This window comes from Aotus nancymaae, unplaced genomic scaffold (genome assembly GCF_030222135.1).
Source record: "Aotus nancymaae isolate 86718 unplaced genomic scaffold, 86718_ANA_hifiasm-v0.15.2.pri h1tg000119l, whole genome shotgun sequence".
NCBI classification, from domain to species: Eukaryota; Metazoa; Chordata; class Mammalia; order Primates; family Aotidae; genus Aotus; species Aotus nancymaae.
Window position 1 is genome coordinate 17,769 of NW_026988534.1, and position 19,384 is coordinate 37,152.

The 19,384-nt window shown below is 38.8% G+C and overlaps 1 protein-coding gene across 10 annotated transcripts in view; it reads left to right on the forward strand.

Annotated features, from left to right (window-relative positions):
• LOC135272635 (WASH complex subunit 2C-like) overlaps nt 1–19,384 on the forward strand; it is a 136,724-nt gene that overhangs the window by 1,486 nt on the left and 115,854 nt on the right. For 7 of the 10 annotated variants that reach the window (XM_064371105.1, XM_064371101.1, XM_064371110.1 and 4 more), the window contains exons 2-7: nt 1,138–1,172; nt 6,864–6,952; nt 10,128–10,163; nt 12,587–12,638; nt 13,730–13,849; nt 17,379–17,533. In XM_064371105.1, coding sequence (XP_064227175.1) covers nt 17,448–17,533 — 86 coding nt within the window. In that variant the 5' untranslated portion in view covers nt 1,138–1,172; nt 6,864–6,952; nt 10,128–10,163; ... (1 more) ...; nt 13,730–13,849; nt 17,379–17,447. Of the gene's footprint in view, nt 1–1,137; nt 1,173–1,705; nt 1,787–6,863; nt 6,953–10,127; nt 10,164–12,586; nt 12,639–13,729; nt 13,850–17,378; nt 17,534–19,384 lie in introns of all 10 variants that reach the window. The other 3 variants (XM_064371103.1, XM_064371104.1, XM_064371102.1) reach the window with 3 other exon arrangements.

Sequence of the window (19,384 nt, forward strand, 5' to 3'; positions counted from 1 at the left end):
TCTGGTAGGGGCCTCCGCAAGCTTACCATCGTGATGGAAGGCAAAGGGGAAGCAGGTGGTTCCACACTTGTGAGAGGGTGGGGCGGGGGTAGAGGGAAGGTGCCACGCTCTTTTAAACTACCAGAATGAGAATTTGCTTATTACCATGGGGATGGCACCAAGCCATTCATAAGGAATCCACCGTGACCCAAATGCCTCCCACTAGGCCTTGTCTCCAACATTCAGGATCACGTTTTAACATGAGATTTGGAGGGGGAAATATCCAAACCTTATCAGAATTGTTTTCCCAGTTCCTTCCAGAGCCATGGGCTTCTCACACGTAGAGAGCATGGAAGGAGTTAAAAAAAAAAAAAAAAGTCACTCTGTGTCCCTCACTCTTCAGTGATAGCAATGTTTGCCTGCAAGGCCCTTTTAACTTTAAAAGTGGAGGCAGTGTAGGAAACAAAGCATGGCCTAGGTCACTCTTGGAGCTTTTGTTATTCTGACCTTTTTTTAGGAAAAATAAAAAGACTTTTTGTGCTGCGGACACCACGTTCAATGAAGTTTATATACTCATTTTAAAATCTAAACTTAAAAAGGTTACTTTCCTGTTGTGTAAAGACTCTTTTTTTGGTTTGTTTTGTTTTTAGTGACATATTAGTAGGTGACCACTAAGTGTGGTTCGAAATGCTTACTGGGATTCTGGTGCATCTAGAGATAGGTGCCTGGCCAGGAAGTAGTTCTTAGAGCTGTTAGCTCTGAAATTCTGGTAAAAAAGTAAGCTATGTGTAAATGCAGAATGAGAAAATGCTAATGGATCATGGCTCATATATGCAACAGTTAAACTTTTTTATTAGCTAATTTTTTTCATCTGGCCTCATTTTTTTGCCCTTTCCTTTTGTATACAAGGTTTCTTTCATTTGTATATAATAGAAACAAAAAGTAAACTAGTCCAAAAAGTGAAACAAAGTTTTTATATTTTGCTTTATGAGATTTATCATGCCAGATAATTTAAATATAAATTGTTGAAATAATTTTTTAAAATTGAATTTGTTCCCATGTTATTTAGGAGTAATCAATAAGACGTTAACAACTAGTTTTATTTTATGGTATTTGTATTAGAAGTGACCAGTTTGTTTGTTCTTTTTTCTTTCTTAGTAGAAGAAATAAGAAAAGGCAACTATACAAACCATGTAAGTAAACAGTCAAAAAGTTAAAAAACTGATAGTTTGACATAAAAGTATGTCTCTCTTAATTACTTTAAATTATAATGAGGACCCCATGCTGATAGCATGGACTTCTTTTTGTGGCTTTTCTAAATCTGTTACATTTTCCTAAGTATCAAGAAAAGTCTTGAGCTTAGTGTGTCCACCTTTTAAGAATGTCTGACATTTAAGTTAAATTTCAATAGTCTGATTGTGGTATAAAGATCTGCCTGAAATATTGAGTCATATTTTTAATTTAGCTAAGTTAATTGTCAGCACCGTCTTTTAGTTAATTGTTAGCACTGTGTATTGACTTTCTGCCATAGCAGGTGCAAGCATAGCTTCCTCACTACACCATGACCTTATTTTTCTCCCTCTGTTTCTTCCAATTGTAGCACACTTTTTCATTAAATCTAATATTTACATGATTATGACTATGCAAATATTATTCAGTGCTAAGTCATACGGTGTTTTCATTGTGCCTCTGCATTACATATTCCTTCATTTTTTCTCTGAACCAGTTCTGAAATCTGAGCACTTCTGCACTTCTTCTGGATCATGTCTTTCTTCGTAGCCTGTGTTACTTTACCCAGCCAAATGCAGTAAGTAGCCCCTGGCTGGTCTGTTTGCTTTCAAAACCATTGTTTTTTAGCATGAAACTAATTTTCTGACTATTTGTTTGCCTGTTTTCTAACAGCCATTTCCCCCATCAAGTGTTGTAGCATCTATCATGTGCCTCTCCAACTATTTTCCATCTGCTAAAACGTCTCTGTTCCATTTTTCTTTGTTGTGGAGGTGGGGGTGACAACTTACTTTGGCCTTTTGTCATCCTAATTCAATATAGAGTGACTTTCCCTAGATATGCTCGATGTTTGCTTTTCTGATTCTTTTTGTGCTATCTCCTTAAAGTCTTTTGGGATCCTCCCATAACTGCTGTCTTGTGTGGGATCACCTGTGTCCTAGATTCTGTGTTTCCTTCTGTCCTGTTATCCTGGGTGGAGATGTTTAGAGATCTGCCCAGACTTAAAATCCCTCTTTTTTGATAGAGAGTAAACCTCTAGGTTGAATCTAAATTTTATGATTCTGAAGATATTCTACAATGTGCTCGCTTCACACTGTTGTTCTTACAGTGTTGCCATCGTGTGATACATTGTTTGTAATTGGCTTTTATATATCTGTAGAACCTTTTTTAGGAGCTTCTGTCTCTCTGAGATTCTGAAACATTGTAACAACAGCTTAGTGGGACTCTTTTCATTTTATTGAGGCTACTAAGTCTGCAGACTATCTGTGCTTGATAATTTGTTTCACTTTCTCTGTTACTTTATTTCTGATAGTCTTGTTATTCATACACTAGGCTGCTTAGACCAGTATACCTGCATTGGTTTTTAATTTTTCCCCTTCTGTTTTTCAGTTTCCCTTATTATTATAGGTGGAGTTTTTTTCATGAATGCCCAAAGTCTTAGAAATATTTAAGTTAGTTAAGATTTATTTATTTTTAGCCTGGTCAACATAGCAAGACCTCATCTCTACAAAAAGGTGAAATAACAAATTAGCCAGGTATGGTGGCATGTGCCTTCAGTTTTGCCTACTCAGGAGGCTAAGGTAGAGGATTGCTCCAGCTCAGGAGATTGAGGCTGCAGTTAACTATCATTGCACCACTGCCCTCCAGCCTGGGCAACAAAGTGAGACCCTGACTCAGAAAAAGGAAAAATGTTATTCTTAAAAAACATATCTAAAATTTGTCCTGCCAAAAAGAAGAGAGAAAAACATAAACTTTAGTTTTCATTTTATTTTATGTTTGCTGGCAAAAATGCTGTCGTTGATTTATTTATATATTTTTATTCTATAGGTTTTGGGGGGAACAGGTGGTTATATGAATAAATTCTTTAGTGGTGATTTGTGACATTTTGATGTACCCATCACTTGAGCAGCATCCACTGAAGCCAATTTGTAGTCTTTTATCCCTCATTCCACTGCCATTCTTTCCACTGTGTCCCCAGAGTCCATTGTATCATTCTTATGCCTTTGCATCTTCATAGCTTAGCTCCCAGGTATGAATGAAAACATACAATGTTTAGTTTCCCATTCCTGAGTTGCTTCACTTAGAATAATGTCTCCAATTCCATCCAGGTTGCTGGGAATGCCCCTAATTTATTCCTTATTATGGCTGAGTGGTGTTCTATGATATATACATATATATGTGTGTGTATATATATATATGTGTGTGTATATATATACACACACACATTATACGTAGACATATGACAGTTTCTTTATCCACTCATTGATTGATGGGCATTTGGGCTGCTTCCATATTTTTATCATTGCAAATTGTATTGCTGCAAACATACATGTGCAAGTATTGTTTTTGTATAATGCCTTTTTTTCCTCTGGGTAGATATCCAGTAGCAGGATTGCGGGATTGCATGGTGTTTCTACTTTTAATTGTTTAAGGAATCTCCACACTGCTTTCCATCGTGGTTGTACTAGTTTCCATTGTTACCAGCAGTGTAGAGAAGTGTTTTCTTTTCACTGCATCCACACCAACATCTATTATTTTTGTATTTTTTGATTATGGCCATTCTTGCAGGAGTAAGGTAGTATGGCATTGTGGTTTTGATTTTCATTTTCCTGATCATTCATGATGTTGAGCATGTTTTCATATGTTGGTTGGCCATTGGTATATCTTCTTTTGAGAATTGTCTGTTTATGTCCTTCGCCTACTTTTTGATGGGATTTTTTTTTTCTCTTGTCCATTTGTTTGATTTTTTTGTAGATTCTGTGTATTAGTCCTTCATCAGATGTAGAGATTGTGAAGCTTTTCTCCCATTCTGTGGTTGTCTGTTTGCTCTGCTGATTGTTCCTTTTCCTGTACAGAAGCTTTTTCGTTAAGTCTCACGTGCTTAATCTTTGTTTTTGTTGCATTTGCTTTTGGGTTCTTGGCTATGAAGTCTTTGCCTGAGCCAGTGTCTAGAAGGGTTTATCAAATGGTATCTTCTAGAATTTTTATGGTTTCTGGTTGTAGATTTATATCCTTGATCCATCTTGAGTTGATCTTTGTATAGGTGAGCGTTGAGGATCCAGTTTCATTTTCCTGCATGTAGCTTGCCAATTATTCCAGGCATTAAACCATATATGGTTTAATTTCTTCACATTATGTTTCAGTTGGCTTTGCTGAAGATCAGTTGGCTGGAGGTATTTGGGTTTATTTCTCATTTCTCTATTCTGTTCCATTGGTGTATTTGCCTATTTTTATACCAGTACCATGCTGTTTTGGTGACTGTGGCCTTATAGTATAGTTTGAAGTCAGGTAAAGTGATGGCTCTAGATTTGTTGGCTTTGCTTAGTATTGTTTTGACTAAGTAGGGTCCTGGTTTGTTCCATATGAATTTTAGGATTCTTTTTTTTTTTTTTAGTTCTGTGAAAAATGATAATGGCATATTGTTAGGAATTACATTGAATTTATAGATTGCTTTTGGCAGTGTGGTCATTTTTACAATATTCAAGCCATTCATGAGTGTGGGATGTCTTTCTATTTGTTTGTGTTATCTATGTTTTATAGTTCCCATTGGTATATCAAAAAGAATAATCCACCATGTTTAAGTAGGTTTCAGACCAGGGATACAGGGATGGTTTAACATATGGAAGTCAATAAATATGATATATCACAGAAAGAGAATTGAAAGCAAAAATCACATGATCATCTCAATAGACGAAGAAAAAGCATTTGACAAAATCCTTTTATGATTAAAAGGTTTAAAAAGCATTTGACAGCATCCTTTTATGATTAAAACCCTCAGCAAAACTGGCATACAAGGGACATACCTCAATGTAATAAAAGTCATTTATGACAGACCCACAGCCAACATAATACTGAATGGCGAAAAGTTGAAATCATTACCCCTGAAAACTGGAACAAGGCAAGGATGCCCCAGTCTCACTACTTTTATTCAGCATAGTAGTGGAAGACCTAGCCAGAGTAATCACACAAGAGAAAGAAATAAAGGGCATCCAGATCAGTAAATAGGAAGTCAGACTGTCACTGTTTGCTGATAATATGAACGTATACCTAGAAAACCCTAAAGACTCCTCCAAAAAGCTCCTAGAACTGATAAATGAATTCAGCAAAGTTTCAAGATACAAAATTAATGTACACAGATCAGTAGGTCTGTTACACCCCAACAGCTACCAAGCTGAGAATCAAACTAAGAACCTCAACCCCTTTTACAATAGCTGAAAAATAAAGTAAAATACTTAAAAGTACACCTAAGCAAGGAGGTGAAAGATCTCTACAAGGAAAACAATTTTAGTGTTTTTAATGGGTTAAAATGAGAGGCAGCAGGTACAATGGAAGAAGTCAGTGGGTGGGCACTGGTATCCAAGGGGAACTGGACCTTTGATGGTAAGGCTTTAGTTTTGACTTGTTAAATTACTAGGTATGATTATTTTCTAGTTTTTGTTATTATACCTTAAAACCACTAAGTAAGCCCTTCCATTTCTTGTTAAAGATCATAGCATTTCATACTCTGATTTATGCTGACTGAAGTTAGATGATTTGTTTCTATTTTGTGACACCTTAAATAATACCTACAAAGAGTGATCTGTTAGTAGTGTTTTTGTTTTAATTAAATGTAGTAAGATGTTGAGTCCAAATGATGACTCAGTTAGTTTGTCAAACACTTGTTGACGTTTTTGATTTATTCAGAATTCTATGCTCAGCAGCTGGATGTAGGAACAGTTAGGACCCGCTGTTACTTTTATGGAGAGGCATACTTTCTCATGAGAATACTTAGTCTCTTATAACCAGTGGTGAATCTGACTCATTAGTGTACCAAAGAAACATGTTTTGGTGTGGCTGCTGGCAAACAGATCCAAGAGGGTAGATGTAGTCAAAGTTGCTGAAACAAGGAAAGAGAAAAGTGGTATTCTATGCAGAGAGTAGGGTATAGCAGGAAAATGCCTAGGGTGCAGCTCAAATGATTTATAGAATGAAATTAAGTTTTGAAATTAATGGCAAGTATTGTCGAAGAGTCTCATTTGAGTCATGTCATGGCTGTCTTATTTAAACTTGAAGGGAAAGTTAAATTTTTTAAGTTGTCATCTGTTTTCAGGGTGTGAGAGAATATTAAATTGTTACTAATTTTATCCTCCACATAAGAAAACAGGACTAGAGAAACCTATGGCTTCCTCACTTGTTGGTGGTCTAGCAACACTGGCACACAGAGTCTCTGAATCTGAAACTTGTTTTGTCACCGGAAATAATACATTTAGGATTAGTAATTTAGTAAATGTATTAGTCTCTTACTCACTGCAATAAAATGTTCTTCTACGATATTATTTAATACGTTACATTTTACTGTAGTAAATAAATAATAGAAATAGAAATTCTCAGATCTTATTTTAAACTTTTCTCATTATTTATAAAGGGAATTCATAAAATCCTTGTTGGGTTTGATGACAGGTACCTTATTTAGGGCAGCATTTTATAACCTGTATCTCAAACATCATCTCTGGAAGTTAAGAGCCTCCGATGAGTTCTCTATAGAGTGCACAAGATGCCACACTCAGGCAGTTCACAGAGTGTAAGAAATATCCTAGTGCTTTGTCATTTGACATTTTAACCGATAAAAAAATACACCTTGATAAGTTTAACTTACACTTTCTTTCCTTCCCCTTCAGGTATCTACTGGGCTGTATAGTTCACGTTCGACAGTTTTCCTTGACGACAGCACAGCCAGTCAATGTCATCTTAAAACGACACTAAAGCTGTGAGTACAACCATAGTGTCAAGGGACAGATTCCTTTATTCTAAAATTAATTATTTCAGCCATTTGGTTGTCCTCTTCAGCAGTCATTTAAGAAAGTGAAGTCAACTATATATCGATATACAGATTCTAAATATGAAGTATCAATTTCTCTTTTAAGAAATCTTAGATGTCATGGTAGAAGGAAAAATCAGTTAGCAAATAAGCAGTCCCAGAAAAGTATAGCCGTTTTTTTGGTGCCTTTATGCCTTAAGACAATGTTGACTGCAATGAAAAGGACCCTTTATTGGATTTTTTGTGTGTGAAAAATTAGTTTTTCAATGCATTGCAATGTGTACTACTTTGGACATTAGTCTTGGAAGAAGGAGCAGCTTTTTTTCTTCTGGCATCACAGTGTATCAGCAAATGCAAAAGAATGAGAATCATAGCAGTCTCTCAGTCTGTTCTTTTGCATTTGCTGAGGAGTGTTTTACTTCCAATTATGTGGTCCGTTTTAGAATAAGTGCTATGTGAAAAAATAGAAAAAAAGAAACTCAAAACCGTACAACTACACAGAAACTGAATTACCTGGTTCCTGAATGACTGCTTGGTAAATAACGAAATTAAGGCGGAAATAAGTAAGTTCTTTGAAACCAATGAAAACAAAGACATAATGTACCAGAATCTCTGGGACACAGCTAAAGCAGTGTTTAGAGGGAAATTTGTAGCACTAAATGCCCAGATCAGAAAGTGGGAAAGATCTAAAATCGACACCCTAAGATTACCATTAAAACAACTAGAGATGCAAGAGCAAACAAATTCAAAAGCTAGCAGAAGGCAAGAAACAACTAAGATCGGAGCAGAACTGAAGGAGGTGGAGACACGAAAATCCTTCAAAAAATCAGTGAATCCAGGAACTAGTTTTTGGAAAAGATTAACAAAATAGACCACTAGCCAGACTGATAAAGGAGAAAAAAGAGAAGAATCAAATAGACACACTAAAATATGCTAAAGGGGATGTCGCCACTGATCCCAGAGAAATGCAGACTATGATCAGAGAATACTATAAACACCTCTACGCAAATGAACTTGAAAATCTAGCAGAAACGGATAGATTTTTAGACACATACATTCTCCTAAAAATAAACCAGGAAAAAGTCGAATCCCTGAACAGACCAGTAACAAGTTCTGAAATTGAGGCAGTAATTAATAGTCACCCAAAAAGCCCAGGAACAGATGGATTCACAGCTGAAAAATAGGGATGGCTGTGAGGCTTCTTTATGTGAAGAAAAGCATCCCAGAAGATTCTGATTTTCACCCCGACTCCATTATTCCAAACTTTGCTGCACATTGAAATTACCTGGGAAACTTAACAACAACTTTGATGCCCAAAGTCATCCCCAATGCTAATTTAAATTAAAACGTTTTATGTAGAAACTGAGGCAGTTATTAAAGCTCCTCAGGTGATTTTAATGTGCAGCAAAGTCTGAGAGCCGCTGCTTAATTTGAGTTTAGGACAAGAAACTGCTCCTATTTGGTAGGACCCTGGGCAAGTCAGTTTTAAGGTTTGTTTTCCTGATCTGTAAAATGAGTATTGGATTAAATGTGATTACACAGTCCCATATTTCTTGGTCCTTTCCAGCATATAACTTCAAATTCTGTGATTTTAAAATGATTTCAGAGATGAAAACTACTTGAAGGACTAGAGACATATGCATCTTAAGTGCTAATGTTACAGGCGTTTTAAAAAGTGCTAATATTGTATAGGCCTATTACTAAAATTGAGATTTGCCTTCCCTCAGTGCTTTTGAGCCTCATTCTAGATGCTGAGGGCAAATGAAAGCACATAACTTACATAAGAGAACCTCTTGCTTTCTGTAGAACCTCTTGTTTTCTGATACACAGCATCAGTGGGTAACTTAGGAATACAATTACATATATCTGAAGAGCTGTATCTGTTCACAAGTATTTCAGTTAAACTAATTGAAGGTACCTGCCATTCATATTACACTGTGTCATGTTACACTGCCTTGTTAGCACTGCTTATTTTAGGATCACTGTACTTATCATTGATTTCCTGTGTGCTAATATTTACTAATATATCTTTTAATAATTATGCAAAAGTGATTTCAGATAATTTTATTTGTTACAAGTCACTTTCATTATATATTTTTAGGGAAATAATACAAATTGGGTGGGTAGGAGATAGTAAACTAAACTAAAATGCAGGGCCTAACATCTTTTTTTTGAAACAGAGTCTCACCCAGGCTGGAGTGCAATGTCATGATCTCAGCTCACTGCAACCTCCACCTCCTGGGTTCAAGCAATTCTCCTGCCTCAGCCTCCTGAGTAGCTGATATTACAGGCACCCACCACCATGCCCGGCTAACTTTTTTGTATTTTTAGTAGAGACAGTTTCACTATGTTGGCCAGGCTGGTCTCGAACTCGTGACCTCATGACCTGCCCACCTTGGCCTCGCAAAGTGCTAGGATTACAGGCATGAGCCACCTCACCCATCCCGGGCCTAACATCTTAAAAAAGAAACCACTACTGTATGGGTTAAATTTAAACATATGGGCATATAGACATAAATTGCACGAGGCTGAATGCGGTGGCTCACGCCTGTAATCCCAGCACTTTGGGACGCTGAGGCAGGTGGATCACTTGAGGCCAGTAGTTTGAGACCAACCTGACCATCATGGCAAAATCCCTTCCCTACTAAAAATACAAAAGTTAGCTGGGCATAGTGGTGCAAACCTGTAGTTCCAGCTACTTGGGAGGCTGAGGCATGAGAATTGCCTGTACCCAGGAGGGGGAGGTTGTGGTGAGCCAAGATTGCGCCACTGCGCTCCAGTCTGGGCAACAGAGAAAGACTCTGAGTCAAAAAATAAATAAATACATAAAATAAAGTGCATGGGACAAAAGGTTTTGTACGTAGAAGGGCATATAACAGGGAAATATGTTGTTATTTATATATTAGAATCATCAACAGAAACATGTCTTCTAAGAGCATACTGCCTTGCATTTTGCTAAAAGCTAAGAAACGAAAGCAAGAAAGTGCCCTTATGGTACTGTTGTGAACTAGAAGATTTTAATTTCAGGGCCACTAGGAGAGTTTCCTCTGTACCCTTTTTAAAAAATGTCTTCAGGCCTAACAAATGATAACATCTATTGTGACGAATGTTTTTTCTTCCACAGTGTGACCTTAGCGATACATTATCATATCAAGCGAAGGTGAGCTTTTAAAAATCCTGTCTTGTTATTCTGGCTAATTACTTTGCAAGCTGTCAAGCTCAGCGTTAGGTCACAGCTCTAGATATCATAAGCTATATTGTTCCTACTAAAATATTGAAGCAAATTGTTTGTGTTTCTTTGACCCTTAAGCCTCTTTTGATTCTTAAATGACAGAGAGTCCTGAGTATGTTTTTATATTGATTATATTGGTATTCGCTGTGACAGAAATACAAAATTGAGATTTTTTTCAAAATCTGTTTTTAGTTTAGATTTCATAGCTTTACCACTGTTGATATCATGAGCTAGATAATGCTTTGTCCTGAGGACCGTCCTGTGCATTGCAGAAAGTTTAGTAGCATTGATGACCTTTACCAGTAGTAATCCATGACCCAGCTTGTGACAGCAAAAAATATTCCTGAGAACAATACTGTTAACATAAATCTTTTAATGAAGCAGTAACTCTTCTACAACAAAATCTTCAGTAAAAGTGTGTCATGTATTTATATTATTGAAAATCTCTAATGTTGGGCTTAACAGAAGTTAGCTGGATTTTCTAGCTCACTTTTTTGCAAATTGCTTTAAAAAAGCAGTAAGATAACGTAGTCTTATGCAAATATGTAGTTGGTAAAAGTGTATTTTTAAAGCTTTCAGACAGCTGTGGGTATTCTTTAATACAAAATCAAAACTTCACAAGTGCTAGTTTCTTAAATTACAGTGGCATTTTACACATTAATTTATTCCATCAGCACTCATCGATCTTTCTTAAACAGTAAATGGATCTTTCCACCCATACTTGCATTTATAATAGTATGCATTAATTATTTGGAAAATACTGGTTTATGTTTTATTGTATCAAAAAATCACTTTTTTAGTTTAACCACCAATCTTATTTTAAAACATTTTAAAATACTGAGAGGCTGTCAATATTTTATATTATAGTAGAAGGAACAAGTTTTTCAAAGTCCTCAGGAAAGCTTAAATTTTATCACTGGGAACAAATACTTTCCTTGTGACATGAGTGACACATTTCCTCGTGAATGAGAGCACCCTCACTTCATTTATTTTTGAGAATGATAGTTGTACTTTTTTTTAGACCTAGTGTCATTCTGTCACTCGGCTGGAATGGATTGGCATGATCTCAGCTCAAGGAGTCCTCTCACCTCAGGCTCCTGAGTAGCTGGGACCACAGGTGTGTGGCACCACACCTGGCTATTTTGTGTGTGTGTGTGACTTTGGTAGAGACAGGGTTTTGCCATGTTGCCCAGGCTGGTCTTGAACTCCTGAAGGAGTTTAGCTGCAGTGCTAACCTCCCAAAGTGCTGGGATTTTACAGGCATGAGCCACTGCACTGACCCAGTTGTACTTTCAAATAAAACTGATGTTCTATGAAAAAAGTGATTGTTCAGTTCACAGTTAAATCTTTTTTTTTTTAACACAACCATACTGCAGTCAACAGAAGTGCTTCTTGTTAACTTTCCACTTATTCAGAATACTAAAGAGAAATGTCAAGATTTAATAACACCATTTTTACTGCTTCATTAAAGACATTCTTAAGTAATTCAGGCTGTCTTTTTTAAATGTAAGGGACAGTAAAGAATAGAATGCCTACTGGTGTAATTTTGTACGACTGCCTTGATTTATGCTGAGAAACCAACAGTTTTGCCCAATTTTGCTTTTATACAATTATGGCAAGTGTCTATGAAAAAGCAGGCAATATCTTTACAATTTTAAAAAATGTTTTCATTTTTCTTTTATCAGCTTTCTCAGGTTGAATTAGTATGGTTATCAGAACAGTGTTGACCTCTTAGGCCTTCTGGAAAAGGGTTCTTGGGGATCCCCAGAGGTCCATGGAGCATATTTGGTGAACCACTGGTTTATCACACAGGCACAATGTATTAAGTTTTACGAAGTTTAAAGTTCATCAAAGACTGGATTCCTTTAAAATAAAAAGGAAGATGAGTTTTTAATTCAAACTACTGAAAATAAATAAATACATCATGAGAGTGTACTAAAGAGAACCAAAGAGAAAGGAAGCTAGCAATCTGAATCACATTGACATTTATTAAAGTTCTAAGGAGTTTATTGCCACCACCACTGCTTTGTAAAATGTTCTCGTGTTTCAGTGTGTGGTTAGAAGAGTGAAAATATGTTTGGTTTATTGCCATTGCCTGTTAGGGAGGGTCCGTTCTTATAGGCAGTTCTGACTGGTTATCATATAAAAGACTTTCCAGTAGAGGACATGATGTGCTGAGTAAGAAGAGGTCAGGAAAACCTCTGCAGGTCAGGATCCAGGAGAATAATTTGTAAAAACTGTTTGCTTTGGTGCAGTAAACACCAAAGCACATAGGAGGCATTCTTTTACAAAACAGATATTATACTAAGATACTAACAATTTTTGAAGTAATGCACATTCTTATTTTATAGAGATGCCGATAGATCTTTGGACATATTTGATGAAGCGTTACATCCATTTACAGTAAGTGTCACCTTTTTTTTTTTTTTTTTGAGACGGAGTTTTGCTCTTGTCTAGGCTGGAGTGCAACGGTGCCATCTTGGCTTACTGCAGCCTCCGCCTCCCAGGTTCAAGCAATTCTCCTGCGTCAGACTCCCAAGTAGCTGGGATTACAGGTGCCGGCCACCATGCCTGGCTAATTTTGTATTTTGGGTAGAGATGGGGTTTCACCATGTTGGACAGGCTGGTTTCAAATTCCTGACCTTGGCCTCCCAAAGTGCTAGGATTACAGGCATGAGCCACTGTGCCTGGCCCAGCAAGTGTCACTTTTGTTGAGGTTGTATTTTCATCAGAGACTTTTATCGGTTTCATGCCAAAGTCAAAGGCATCTTTCTTTAAGTCTCGATCCCCATTTCATGTTACATCTAGTCATCTTATTTCAAAAGTGTTATAAAAAGAACATGCTGGAATAAGATCTGATCTGCAGCCCTGTTTAATTAGTGGGCTAGTGTGAGTAAATATACTGTCCAAGTAACACAAAATCTATCTTTTGGAAAGATAATTGTCAGTAGCATCAAGCAATGTAAGAATATGTAAATACTTTTAACAGAAGCCTTTTTATGAAGAGAGTTAAAAAAATTAAGTTTTAATCAATTTTACATGGTGTAAAAATTTAAAAATGCACTTCCTCAGGTACATAATAGCCACATGTGGCTAGTGATTATTGTATTTAACAGCATAGGCTTAGAGTCTCATGGTTACAGGAAACTATTTTCTCAAAGTTTTATTGCAGAGCAGAATGGCAGATGGTCAGTAAGACATTAAAACCTAAGAGTAGCTTACATTTGGATAGAATCATGTGGGGGAAACAGCAAAAAAGAGCAAACGTTTTCTGAGCTTAATAAGCTCATGCTATTTTTAAGTGAATGTTGGTGAGTATTAAATCATTACGGTATTTTAAGATCCTACTGCTCATATTATAAAAACTGAAAGACATCTCACCAGTCAAAATGATTGTAAGTGATACATGGGCACCAATGTGAACACTGCTGTCTTAAGAGCACTTCAGATTTTTTTTTCAATGGATACTTAGATTGCATCCTTTCTTCTTTCAGCAAGAACAGCTTCCGGAGGACTACTTGAAGTATGATCCTGAATACAAAGTGATTTTCGGATTTGTTAGAGCTCTGTCTAAAGCTCTAAGGCTAACAGCTGAATTGGCAATCGTGAGTCTGGTAAGACATTTTCTTTTTATAAAGCATCGTTAGCAATTTGTCTTGTAAACAGGGTGGTATGGTCATGTTTTTAAATAACAGTAAGTTTCTGAAATTATCTCAGAATGTTAAGAGAAACTTATGAAAGCAAATATACACATTGAGTTGAATCATCGTTTTGGCTTAGAATGTCTCAATTGCTTTTCTAATTGCAGAACAATTGCTATTAAAGACAGCAGGACGGATTTCTGATTTCTCCCCCCACACTTCAGTGCACGCATGCATACACAGTGCACACACATCCAGGGCATGTGGAGGACTTGGAATGGGGAGTGGTAACAAAACCATCCAGTTGATGGGCAGGAACAGATGCCAGTATAGGTCTAAGCTGAGTCCCAGGCTATATCCCCAGGCAGTTCTGATGCTTGCTGTGATTGCGAGCTGCTGCCCTAAATTCATTGTTCCTTGGATGATGAGTGTGTAGAATGAAACTGGACAAGCCAGGCCTGGTGGTTTCATGCCTTTAGTCCTAGCTATTTGGGAGGCTAAGTTGAGGGAATTACTTTAGTCCAGCAGTTTAAGTCCAGCCTTGTCCAAAGGATGAGACCCTGTATTTTAAGAGAAGAAAAAGTAAGGCCAGGTACAGTATCTCATGCCTATAATCCCAGCATTTTGGGAGGCCAAGTTGAAAGAATTGCTCGACTGTGGGAGTTCAAGACCAGACTGGGCAGTAAAGTGAGACCCATTTCTACCAAAAAAAAAAAAAAAAAAAAAAAAAAAAAAAAAAAAAAAATCAAGAAATTAGCTGGACATGGTAGCACATGCCTGTGGCCTCAGGTCCATGGTAGGCTGAAGCAGGAAGATCACTTGAGCCCAGGAGGTGGAGGCTGCAGTGACCTGTATTTATGCCACTGTACTCCAGCCTGGGCAACAGAGTGAGACCCTGTCTCAAAAACAGATAAAGCGGACAGCAGATGGGTCAGTAAGGTCTGTTATGATTTAAGGGACAAGCCCCCAGAAGAATGGCTACTAGAGTGGGAGGAGGAAAAGCAGAAGAGGATAATAAAAGGAGAAAGAATTCAAGATAGGAGAGGCTGTGGTCACAGTGCTGAGTGCTGCCAAGCGGTGACTTAATTCGTGAACACTCACTGGATGCTGACTCTGTGCTGCTCTTCTAAGTGCTGGGGTAGAGGAGAGGACAGGTGAAACACAGTTCTTGTTTTTATGAGCTTGTGTTCTAGGTGGATTGAACTTAAGTATCTTTTTAGGTAGTATGAAACAGCAGAAAGAGAAAGCAGGATAAAGGGACACAGAGTGATTGGGGGCTATTTGAGGTAGAATGGTAAGAAGAGCCTCTCTAGAGAGCTGACCCCAACTAAATGTATGACGAGAAAGAGTGCTGACATTACAGGAAGCAGGATGACTGCCAAGACAGACAGAAACATGTTTCGTGTGTGTTTGAGGAACAAACAGCAAGGTGACCAGCATGGTCAGAGTTAAGAATGAGGGAAACAGTAGAGATGAGGTACCACGGGCAGTGCCATAGCTCACGGGGCCTTTTGGCTTGCAGGCCATAGGAAGAAGTTAAGGTTTTGCTCCAGTTTGATGGGAAACTCGTGGTAGATCTTAGGCAGGGGAGTGCCACGCTCTAAATGAAGAGGCTATGCCGGCTGCTTTGGGGACAGTAGGCCATAGCTGGGAGGCAGACTGGAGGTAGAGAAGAGCGTTAAGAAATCTCTAGGGTAGTACAGGTGAGCATTGACAGACTGTGGTTCACCATGAAACGAGGCAGACTACCAGTGAAGGTAGACGTAACAGGCATTGCACACGGATTGGAGCAGGGGAAGTGAAATGCAGGTGTTTGGCCCCAGCATCTAGGCAAATGGAAATGTATGAGGAGCTCCAGTTTGTCAGTGTGAAGGCACCAGAAATAAGAGCCTATTGGCAAAACGAACCTTGGGAGAGTCATGTCAGGGTAGGCAGCGTAGGTGAAGGAGAGTTGGAAGATGAACTGGCATGAGGTTATGGTGTTGTGCACACCAGTGAGAGGACATAGTTGGAGAGCAGTGAGGCGTGGAATGGGGACAAAGGAAACACCATTTGGGAGAAGTCTCTGGTAGAGAGGAAGAAAATCTTCAGAAAGAGGTGACTGTGGGAAGAGTATTCTGCAAAAGTGAGATGGGGTCAACTGCGCTGAGGGAAGAGTTGACATCAGTGGGAATAAAGAGTTTTTCTCAAACTCACCTAGAAGGGCTTGTGGCATGGATGAGTGTCAGCAGCTCAGCGGCTCAGCAGGAAAGGGGATGGGAAGTTGAAGCCTTGCCATGTTTCAGTGCTCTCTGAATCCTGTGCAGTTGAACCCAGGGAGGGAGATTCATTCTTGAAATACTTGAGAGCGCAGTTTGGGAGAAAGGGAGCAGAATCTTTGAAACATGTCATGTTCAATAGCCATTTGTTTTTGAAAACATACTTGAGTTTGGCAGCTCAGATCTGGCAATGTTTTCCAATTGGATAACCTGCATACAAGAAATAAACTCACCTGTTTTTAAAAAATAAATAAATAAAGTTTCATCCATTTGTTAAGATGTAAAGGGTTCAAGTAGCTCACAGACATACTGTTCCGCAGAGCACCCTCTGAGGTAACAACACCTCACAGCTCACCTTTAATCTTTACTCAGCTGTTCACTTTGCCCAATTCTTTGTGGGACCGATGTTTGATAGATGTAAAGTAATTCATGAAATTGTCTCACAAACTGCTGGGCAGCAGGTTTAGAGGAATCCCAGGGATACTGAGATTGGCAGCTTTTTCCACTTTAAAACCAACAGAATTGTTTAAGTTGCACATGATGTAAGACATAAGAAATTTGTATGAAGTGATCATGAAGATGTGAAAAATAGGGGCTGTGGGAAGGACTCTCCTTTGTACATGTGTGTTTCTTATCAAGTGAGCAATTGCATATGTGGAAAGTTTTACAACCCCACAGACTTGCGTCCGCCATGCTGCTCTGCACAGCAGCCACTGGGAGGCTCTCTTGACCAGCAGTTTTTCAAGCTAGTGCCCCAGAAGGGTGAGTTTTTGTGATAAGGAGGTTAATATTTGCTATCACATAGGTTTTACATATTCAAGTTTGACATACTTGTAAAATTCCCATCTGCCTACTAGCTAGATGTGAGATATTATATGTGATAGGCACTTGAGGATATATTGAACAACTTTAATCCACACTGAGCATGTGTGTGTGTGCTCTCTCTTATGAGTGTGAAGGTGACGACACTGCCTCTTTCTATGATGCCCTTGGCTGAGACGTACAGTCATTCTTGTGACCAAAATTGGGCTGTAAATTTCTCTGGGCAGAGTAAGTAGCAGAAGTATCTGACCTATGATTGTGATATGGCCGCTTGCCTGGCCTGATCAAGTCTCTGTAGAACGTAAGAATAAAAGGCACTTACTTTCTGGTCAAGACCACAAGGAATCTGTCATTCGTAAGAGTTCTTATCACAGCACTTAAACGGAGCTAAGTCAAAGGCCAGTGTTTGCTATGTTTTGCAGATTTACGTAGAGAGACTCGTGAGTTACGTTTGTATCGACATTTGTCCAACCAACTGGAGGAGGATTGTCATGGGAGCCGTTCTTATTGCCGCCAAGGCTTGGAATGATGAAGCTGTGTGGAATGAGAACTTTGACAGTGTTGCAGTTGAAGAAATGTGAGTTTGTATGGTTTTTGTGAACTTTCTTTCCTTTCTTTCTTTCTTTCTTTTTTTTTTTTTTAAGATGGAGTTTCATTCTTGTTGTCCAGGCTGTGGTGCAATGGCATGATCTCGGCTCACTGCAACCTCCGCCTCCCAGATTCAAGCGGTTCAACCTCCCGAGTAGCTGGGATTACAGGCATCCACCACCACATCCAGCTAATTTTTTGTATTTCTAGTAGAGACGGGGTCTCACCATGTTGGCCAGGCTGGTCTCAAACTCCTGGCCTCAGGTGATCCACCTGCCTTGCTTGGCCTCCCAAAGTGCTGGGATTACAGGCATGAGCAACTATGCCCAGCTGTCTTTGTGAACTTTCTAATCATTTCTCAAGACTTTTTGGTCCCGTAAACTTAACACTTTAAGAACTATTTTTAAAGTTTACATTGTACTGATAATGGAAATGGGCATAAACATCACATTTTAGAACAACTGTTCATATTTTCATTGCTCATTGGTAGGTCTTGGTAAATTGTTATTGTAATAATCTGCTCATGAATTGAAAAATATTTTTCTGTGGATATTTTTGGCAAACATTTTACCAGTGTACTACCAGAAAATAATAGTACAGTAAATATCCTTATGGCTTTTTACAAGCTGTCTGCAAGTTCCAGTCTCTCTGTAAGGAGCACATGTCTGGCCTTTGAAATCATTGTTTGGCCATTGACAGGTCTGGGGCCTGTGGACTGGGGAAAATGTATAGCTTCACCCTTTTGCTGGTGTTCTCCCTGCTTTTATCTGAAGATCTGTTTTATAGAAACCGTGAGATACAGAATAGCCACAGATCCCTGTGCCCCGTCCCCTCCCTCTTCAGAGTGTCGCATCATTGGGCTGATGAGTTAGAAGTTCCAGTGTTCCCCTCAGGCAGTCTGAGAAACATTGCTGGAGCATCACCCAATGCTCGCCACACTCAGGAGGTTCCCAGGGCACTCGTGCAACCACAGCAGCATTTGCGGGGGTGGGGGGGGCAAGTTATCCATGAGAGTGCATGAAATCTTGCTGAGTCATGGGGTTGGCACCAACATGACACTGAAAGAAGAGCTTCATGGGTCTTTCTTCCACTCTGGCCTCCTGAGTGCTGTAAAGGGAAGGGCCTTGGAGCTAGTTGGCAGGGTGAGCCAGGGAGGCATTTCCAGCAGAGGCTCTCACAGTGTCCACTAGACAGAGAGAATGGCTTTGTGGGTGACACTTAGAAAAATCTGAAAAAAACACCTCTTGATGACATTCAGCAGCATATGAAGATCAAGATTATGACAGGCACCGGCAAGAGGTTTTGGCTTTTTGGTTTTCTTTTTTTTTCACATTTGCCTATTACTCCAGATAAGACTGTCATTCAGAATGTATGCAGTCACAGAGGTGGAGCCTGATGGCTGAATAGAAATCTGTGCCAATTGTGCTCCCCATAGGAATAACAAATTTAGCAACTGTCTAAATAAAAAAGCACCTTCATAAGAACTAAAAATCAGGTAAGTGATCGTAGTACTTGGGTTTAACTTCATATCACTGAAAGAGGCACTGAACAGTGTAGAAAAGACAGTCTTGTATTGCCGATGCCACCCTGTGAACCTGTGGCAAGGAGAGAGGCTACATGCTTGGGGCAGGGAGAGCACAGCAGCTGTGGGACTTTTCCTGAACTCAGTGCTCCCTTGTCATAGCAGAAAGCACAACAAGGCTGAACTCACCCAATGCCCACCCACCGAAAAAAAAAAAACATTTAGACTCGCCCCAGCCATAGGGGAGTTGTTCATCCCAGTGGATGGAACTTGAGTTGTGAAAGCCTGGCTGCTGTGGGATAAAATACTCTGGGGTCC